Genomic DNA, 8,154 nt, shown 5'->3' with positions numbered 1-8,154 from the left:
GTCGCCCTTTAATTCTTTGCTGCCCACGGAGGAATCACACTTTGCACTTGAATATCCTTTTTTTATAAAGCTAAAACGGCAGAAGTGTTTGCTCTGCACTGATTTCCGTCATGTGACGGAAATAGCGGCTAAAGAAAAAAGGAAAAGAAGGATATTTTAATGGTCCGCAATGCATAGTAAACAAAAAGAAGGTATAACTATCAAGATCAAATGCATGTTTGCCTAAAATAACTGCGGAACTGCACCCTTACGCACACTCTTACTGACCCATAATTAACTGCTGTTGTAATCTCTGAAGTTGCCAAACCAGGCAGGAACTATTGCCAACGGTCATTTTGTCTCTGTAACTCTCACGATGAAAATATTAAGCCCGTGTCTTTAACACATCGCAAACAAGGATGTTGTCTGAGCCTTCTCTGGTGAATAGTAGTCTTACATTTACTTCACAGAATTCCAGAATATTACACCTATCCTTTTCAAATTAATCTGCCCCCTTCTGGTCAAGATGGTGCCCACAAAGTGGAAAGGCTTCAGTAGCCTAGTTCTTGTGCCATTTATTCTAGGGAGGAAAACATTCGGTGTTTTTTAACAGAAAAAAATATCAAAAGCTTGATACATTAATTGCGTTATTATGTAGGTCTAATAATGTAAAGTCTTGGTACAAATATTTTTCAATACGTATTTCAGTATATATATTAAAAAAAAAAGACATCAATTATAATGATAATTTCACATGTTTATTTATCTCATCATCTGACATCAATCAGCATTGGACAATGAATGATTGTTACCAAGCCTGCCACATCAATGGCTTTTCACAGGAAATGATTTGTCTACTTATGAATTAAATTGATAAGCAGATCACATAAAACCAATACAGTATAGTTAAGATATCCCCAACCAATATCATGAATACATTTGTTAAGGCTTTACCATTTCAAACCACCAGCCTCCCAAGCAGAACATTTGATCATCTCTGTATACTAACACTCACACAGATATGTTGTTTTTCAAACTTTTACAAATCATCAAGCCAAGAAAAAAAATCAACTACAAAAACCTTTTCCCACAACTTCATAGGAATCTATGGCAGCAGCTTGGGACGCAGAGGATTGGTTCTGACAGAAGAGTATGCCCCAATGTGAGAGATCAGATTGGGCTCCACACTGTGTGCCCTCTCCCCTGGAGTACTACGGGCAGTCTTATACAGCACAGTGTCTTTAGCATTGCCTTTGGCACAGGTCACCTGATCCAGGTAGTCTGCCACCCGGGCTGAGGCATTTCCAGGGAAGAGCATGGCAGGGGTGCAGCACTCTGTTGCAGGAGAAACAGCATAGAGCTGTGGGGAGAGACGCCGCACCTCCAGCAGGTAATGCCTACCGACCAGCTCCACGGCAACCATGATGTACACAGTGAAAAAGAGGAAACGGGACACTGAGAAAGACAGAAGGCAAGAACAGCAGGAAAACATAAGGAGGATAGCAGAAGCCCCTACAAGCCCCAGGCCCACCCACTCCATAAGGCGGTAGGGCTCCGGGTTCCAGTACCTCTGCAGGCGCTCAGGATGGTACAGCTTTACATACAGGGTGTTCCGAGTAAAGGACCGGGAGAGTAGGTCTTTGATTACAGAAAAGAAGTCAGATCTTGGCAACGCATCATCCTCTAAGACGACGACATGTTTGGGCCTCCGTAGTTCCCACCCTTTGCGTAGGCAGTATACATAGTCCTGTTTCTCTCTCTCAAAAGTGTTTAGTCTACCCCTTTTCTTTGACTGCTCTTCCCCTGAGCGCTTGACCACCAGGAACTGTTTTTCTAACAGTGTGGCGTCCTCATTCAACGATGGAACCGTCTCCACATCACACACGAGCACCTCAGCACAAGGCCGTTCCCCACAGTCCCCAAGCAGAGAGAGAAGCCGCCGCATCACCTGCAGGAGATAGTGGTAGTCCTGGCCCTCTCGACGCTTCGCTGTGACCACGGTAACTAAAAGTTCAGGGATCTTTGGAGCAGATGTTGGGGTCAGAGCAGACGTTTTTAATGAAGTCATGTCCTGCCAGAAATGTAGTGCTTCTTGACCTTTTTCATAGCTGTCCTGGAGAGCGGCCTCACTCATGGAGTCCAAGTGCATGAATCTCAGAAAGTAGTAAGAGAACATTAAACGATTACAGCACAACGGTAGAACAACACAGAATGATAGAGTACAGAGGAATAGGCCTTGGGTGACTGGGCTGGACCATCTGACATGTCGGACAGAGACCGCTCTCCATCGCAGCATTTGTGAAAACAGTTAAATTGCATTCCAGATCATGGAATTCCTTCTCACGAGTTTTCAGTTACTGCTTGTAACAGTCCTTTGTTTGTTAGGTGGAGATTATTTTGGTTGTCCAGGAAGTGGACTATGTCTATAAGACCTCTCCAGCATTTTAGGTTTCAGCAAGTTGTTTTCTGAGAAACATTAAAAAAAAATACCTGAAAAAGAGTACAATCATTAGATAATGTGGTATCAGTATACTTAAATGAAGTATCAGGGAACTTACATACTTCACATTAATCTACAGTTACTACACAGCATTATACATGGGCATGTCTGATCACATTGTTTTGCACCACACACCTCCTTTTAAGTTATCAAGATACGGTTGTCCGTTCAAAAACCTTTCAGCATGGCATCTCCGTTACCTTACCACACCCTGAAGCTTGCTAGCTAATGCAATCTTGATAAAGTTACGGTTAAAAACACGTTTGTTCAAAAACTCACAGGCTAATATTAGCTAGCTGAGTAGTTTGATTAACATATATGTTGTGTAGGTCTAATCTTACCGATCTACGATATTGGCGAATTGAATAAACCGATCTCTGATCCTGAAGTAGCTCCCTCTGGCAATAACACAGTTCAGGTTCCATTTGTCTTCAGATGCAAGTTGCACTTTGTCGAACCGAACGTCACTCTTGACAGATCACGTATTGTCTATGGATCACGGTGGCTCTCGTCAACAATCGACAAAGTTAATATGCTATCTAAGTGTAAGTAAAGAGACACTGACGTTAAAGCCCCATTGGTACGACATGCAGTTTCTTAAAACCAAAAAACAAGAAACATCTTCTAGCTAAATTAAGACAAAGATGTTTAATCTTTCCATAACTTCTGATGTGGTGACATAGCTAGCTGGGTGGTGGCAAAGTATACCATGTCTGCACTGTATTTACGGTAAACTAAGCATGAGCCGTAGTACTCCGATAAAGTGGGAAACTACAATGCAAATGCATCAGAGTGTGGCAGTTGACCGGAAGTTAGTAGTTTTTAGTGTTGGCATTTTAACACTTCCTGGTTCTAACGAAAATATCCATGTGGAAAAATGAATGCGTTTTTGCTAAATCGGTGAGAGCGGAATGCCATACCCATTATTTATTTTTTGCCCAAGATTCAAGACCACCCGAGTTAGTAGGCCAAAGAGTGGACATAATATTACTAGCATATGTTTATCACTTTATCAATTCTTCATTTATTTTCTAAATCATTGGGGTTCACCATTTGTTGTATATGTTGTAGTGTGTGTGGGTGTTTAACCCATTGATCCACATAATCGTACAGTCATTGATAATAACATGAGTGGCATTTAAAAAAATATCACACTCCTATGAGGACCAAGTATAATTAATTATCATATCAAATATTATACCAACACAAAATGAATTAGCCAAATTACAACATTTCCCTCAAAGTTAATAAACACATTTTGAAAATATCTGAAAATACATTTTAAGTTTAGTTCCCCCTTTATTCACAAGCAGTACAACTTCCTCCTATGAAGAGCTGGAGGCCATCAGAGAGGGGTTTACCCACCTGGCAGGTACTATGGTGATGGAGGTTAGCCTTGCCTTACTTCCTCCATCTGTTTAACGACATCATACGGAGAGCCTGAATACTGTGCAGGCCAGGAACAGGCACCTGGAAAAGTAGAGGTGTGTAATGGAAGTGGGTCTTTAGGTGATTGATCTTCTTGAGGGCCCTTGAGTGAAAGGAAATCAAATGTATGTAAGTTTGAGAAGGCATGCGTGCGTATGAAAATTAAATATGCACAGTAGGCGTAGATGCACTACTTCTGAGCCCTTTGGTGCTTCCTGAGTAGGTGTGCTGAAAGCATGATTATGTTACACAGGTTAACAAGTAAAGCCAACCTTTGCCTGAGTACGTTTGTCCTCAATGTGCCTTCCCTGCACAACTTCTGCTTTTTTAATATTGATGAGGAACCATCAGACACAACAAACACGTCATAATATATTGCTGCATTTCACAAAGCTTGACAGTTGCTTGGCAGCTAGGTAATACTAGGAACACTCCCGCTTCACTATTATTGTTATCATTATTACGAATCAACAGACTGGGACTTGTTTTAGAGGTTCCACGGCGAGGACGTTGATGGACTCTCCTATTCTGTTACGGACTACATCAGGTCCTGTGAGGAGAGGATTGTATCGACCAAAAAGGTACGATGCTTTCCCAATAATAAGCCCTGGATCAATAGGGACATTAAAGCACTGTTGAACAGGACAGCTACAAAGACAAAGTAGAGGGTAGGCTACAGGCCAACAGCTCCAGGGAGGTGTGTGGTGTGTGTGTGGGGGGGGGTCTAGCACTGCCTTGAGGGGACCTTGGAACGGTATAACGAGCTGAACTTTTTTTTAAAAGGTTTGTCTGAAAGGATAGACCCAAGTTCATAACTAATTTTCAAGTTAAGGTCACCACACATTTGGATACAGTGTAGAAATCAGAGATCCAATTGCCTCAACAGACTAACTCGTCAATCTAACCAGTTAAGCAGTTAACCAGTTAACCAGTTAACTGGCATATACTTCGCAGACCATTTTAATACAGTTCCTATGTGTTTCATGGGAAACTGTCCAGATTCAACTGTCCTTGTAACTTGCTTTGTTAGGAGACAACAGTCTTTGATATTTTGAAGGGATTGAGATTATTTGAGGTGAGACAAAGTCAAAGGAGCTGTACCACGTAGCAGTGCATAATATGACTGAGTGAGAGAATGGGCATGAAAGCCTCCTGGGCACTTCAACTCCCGGGTGTGGCAAGCGGGTGTGGCCAGCACAGCATTCCCAGTCCAACCATCCCATGCTTGTGTGGCATTTATAGAAGGGAGGGGAGAGAAGAAACATGGCAGATGATTTCATACATGGTTTGAATAGGTGGGGCTACTCCTCAAATGAATCATAATGAGCTAGGGGCATGAGCCTCCTAGAGGTCAACTTGCCATAATCATTTAGTAATTTTGAGGAAAACAGTTAAGGCTATTGCCTCAAAAGTGCCTTGAGCCTACCCTACTTCACTAGCATGAAAGGACACGCCCACCTAGGGACACAAACCTTATATTCCAACATCAGGTATACCTAGTTTGTGTTATGACTTAGCAGTAGAAATGAATGGAATGCAATGGAAATTAATCACAAAAGTGTGTGTTTAGGCTATACTAAATTATAATGAAATTATAGTTGCTGAACATGTTGCTTTTCCTATATCAATAGCTCTATAATCTCTTCAAACAATGAGTCACTTTCCTACTTTTTCACGTCAATTATATTATGATGGAGGGGTCAGTTTGCTGGTAGGTAGCAGTTGTCAGCAACAATACTGAGAATCTGCCATACTCAGCCAGATTCTCAGCTATCTAATATTTGCTACACAGTCTAACATCTGTTACTTTACATGTACAAGGCTGGGTGTCCTGAGCTTTGTTTTGACACTGTGCCAAGGGGCAGGCTGTAGGATATTTTTGTAAATTGCATTAAACCAAAATGATTTTGTCCTAGTTCTCGACTAATCATATAGTTGAAATGCTGTTGAAAATATTGGTGTGAAAGTGGAACAGATGAGTAATCAGGTGTCAGTCCTCATGTCAAGAGGAAATGCAAGCCACAGAATAAACATGTCCCTGATTATCCCCAGATATTCTTGTATGTCAAGATATGTCTGACACGCATGAATCTGTTCTTGGGTGGGTCCTGAATGAACAGGGCGGTAGTGGAGGCCCATCCAGAGGCTGAGGAAATGGCAAACTAGTTTGTCAAGTTGTTGCTCTTCTTAAAGGAGAGCAGCTTCTGTGACTTTTTCACTGCTAGACTCTGTGTGATAATCATGGACATGGACACAGGTTACCGGCCGCGGCTGCCCAGTGGTGGTGCTATATTCGTCACATTACCGGACATGTTTTATGTGCTAGAGATTGTAAGTAGTCTTCATTCTTTAAGTCAAGAGTATATTAACATAATTATTTTTGAACAGTTTGGACATTGTGATGATGAATTAGACCTCTTTTCAGACCTATGTATGCCTCTGTCACAATTTAAACCTCTTTTCATAATACTTGTTTTTCAAGTTATGAGGTATTTTATGTAGTGATTTTGTGTCATAGTGCTGTGAACATCTGTAGATTTAGGACTGTCAAGCTTAGTTTCTAAACTTTCCCAGGCAGGTGATGGACAAACATTGCACTCCTATGGCCACACCCAGGGCTGCACTGTCATCCTAACAAGTTAGCCCAGTTTGACCTGATGGTTTCAGGAGTGTATACACACGGTGTTCAGAATGCAATGACCAAATGAAAAGAATACAAGAAAGTTGTAGAAATTGTTTAACAGAAATGTATGGTTTTGTCAGACCAGTATTTATCAAGTTATGATGAATTTGGACTTTGAGCCACTATATAAAATGTAGTGAATTGTTTGATTTTAATCACTGAATTAATGAAAATGCCTTGTCAATAAAATCTCTCTCAGATCTTTGGAGGTCTAGTCTGGACTCTGGTGGCCTCCACATTTATCGAGCCCCATAATCCACAGGCCTGGGTGATGACAGTGTCACTGTTCTGCTTCTGCACCACTCTGATCTGGATGTTTATCTTTGCCTGTGGAACTCACAACAACAGCCGAGGATGGGCAGCAGCGGTAAGATTAAGACACGCCATTCATCTCATTGGTTCTGTCAATCCATAGACTATGTACTATGAAACAGTCTTGACAGCACCTTTACATTTCTTACATTTCGTACTATGGAATTGACCAAGTATTTTATGACATTCACACTAAGTAAGGCCATGTATGTCGCTACAGTATTGGAATTGTCCAATTTCACCTTTCATTCCAACTAGCAGACCAGGTTATCTACTATGTACACTGCTGTTCATTATGTACAAAGCAAACCAAAGTGTCAAAATGGCTCTTCTAAGAAGAGGTCGCCATAAGGTGTCAGTTATTTTATTACTGCCAGCTGTGTTGTTGTTGGTATTTGTAAGGCAACTATGTAAGCTAGTTAGCGGACTAGTTTACTACATTTTTAGATGTAGTGTTAAGGCCATTTCTATGGTTTAGTGTTTTTGTGTTATTCTGGATAACAATATTTTGCCTTGTTGTCTTCCTGATGCAGGATGTGTTCTACCACTTTGTGGCGACTGTCCTCTACCTCAGTGCCGCTGTCCCTCTGGCTAAAGTGACCATTGACATGGGAGACATTGTTTCGAGAAACACCACCCAGGATAAATACTACAAAATGGACATCTCAGCCTCGGTAAGTATTATTATTATATTAACAAACGTACCTGAATAAAGGGAAATTCCAAATATTTTCACTGTTTAGAACTGAGTTCTAAATGTTGTCTCACTTTCAATCCAGGTTTTCGCCTACATTGCTACACTTCTCTACTTTGTCCATGCCGTGTTCTCAGCCGTTAGATGGAAGACCTTCTAGGTAAGTGGATTTCAGTGTGTATCATGTCAAATAATGACATAGCACAGGACCATCCAGAGATTAAGCATTAAGCAAGTTTCAATTCACATGTACTGTATTCCATGCTTTCAGAAAATGACAAAAATGTTTGGCTGTGCTTATCATTTTACTCCAATTATGATGATGGTATGGTTAAAAGATCAAACCATTTTCATCAGCTTGCTAACTTCTGGATGTCCGCACTAGCACTATGTAACATTCTTTCCTACTTCAACCTTTTATACAATTCATCCCTTTTCACTCTTTTCATTCTAGGTCCTGTTCTGGTTGGCCAAAGGGATCTGAAGATCTGATATCATTGTGTGAAAAACTGTTAAGATCAGCTTCATTATGTACTACCATTTAATACGCTATGAAAA

The 8,154-nt window shown here is 41.0% G+C and overlaps 2 protein-coding genes across 2 annotated transcripts; one reads left to right on the top strand and one right to left on the bottom strand.

Annotated features, from left to right (window-relative positions):
* Window positions 1-824: 824 nt before the first annotated feature.
* pgap4 (post-GPI attachment to proteins GalNAc transferase 4) lies at window positions 825-3,163 on the bottom strand. The gene is made up of 2 exons (XM_080857802.1): window positions 2,821-3,163; window positions 825-2,469 (listed from the first exon to the last, which is right to left on the bottom strand). The coding sequence occupies exon 2, from the start codon at window positions 2,273-2,275 to the stop codon at window positions 1,085-1,087; it is 1,191 nt and encodes a 396-aa protein (XP_080713928.1). The 5' UTR covers window positions 2,276-2,469; window positions 2,821-3,163; the 3' UTR covers window positions 825-1,084.
* Window positions 3,164-3,856: 693 nt separating this feature from the next.
* LOC308369773 (myelin and lymphocyte protein-like) lies at window positions 3,857-7,756 on the top strand (the record flags this gene model as incomplete). The annotated part of the gene is made up of 6 exons (XM_080844301.1): window positions 3,857-3,868; window positions 4,399-4,488; window positions 6,074-6,238; window positions 6,790-6,957; window positions 7,436-7,576; window positions 7,682-7,756. 6 exons carry the CDS (start codon window positions 3,857-3,859, stop codon window positions 7,754-7,756), a joined length of 651 nt encoding a protein of 216 aa, XP_080700427.1.
* Window positions 7,757-8,154: the final 398 nt, after the last annotated feature.

The sequence above is a fragment of the Sprattus sprattus genome, assembly GCF_963457725.1.
Source record: "Sprattus sprattus genome assembly, chromosome: 1".
In the NCBI taxonomy this organism is placed as follows: Eukaryota; Metazoa; Chordata; class Actinopteri; order Clupeiformes; family Clupeidae; genus Sprattus; species Sprattus sprattus.
Note: the sequence above shows the minus strand (reverse complement) of the source record. Positions and strands in the feature narration are given on the sequence as shown.

Bases quoted from the DNA above. Each gene is read 5' to 3' on its own strand.
- pgap4 (XM_080857802.1), bottom strand. From the start codon at position 2,275: ATGCTGCGATGGAGAGCGGTCTCTGTCCGACATGTCAGATGGTCCAGC.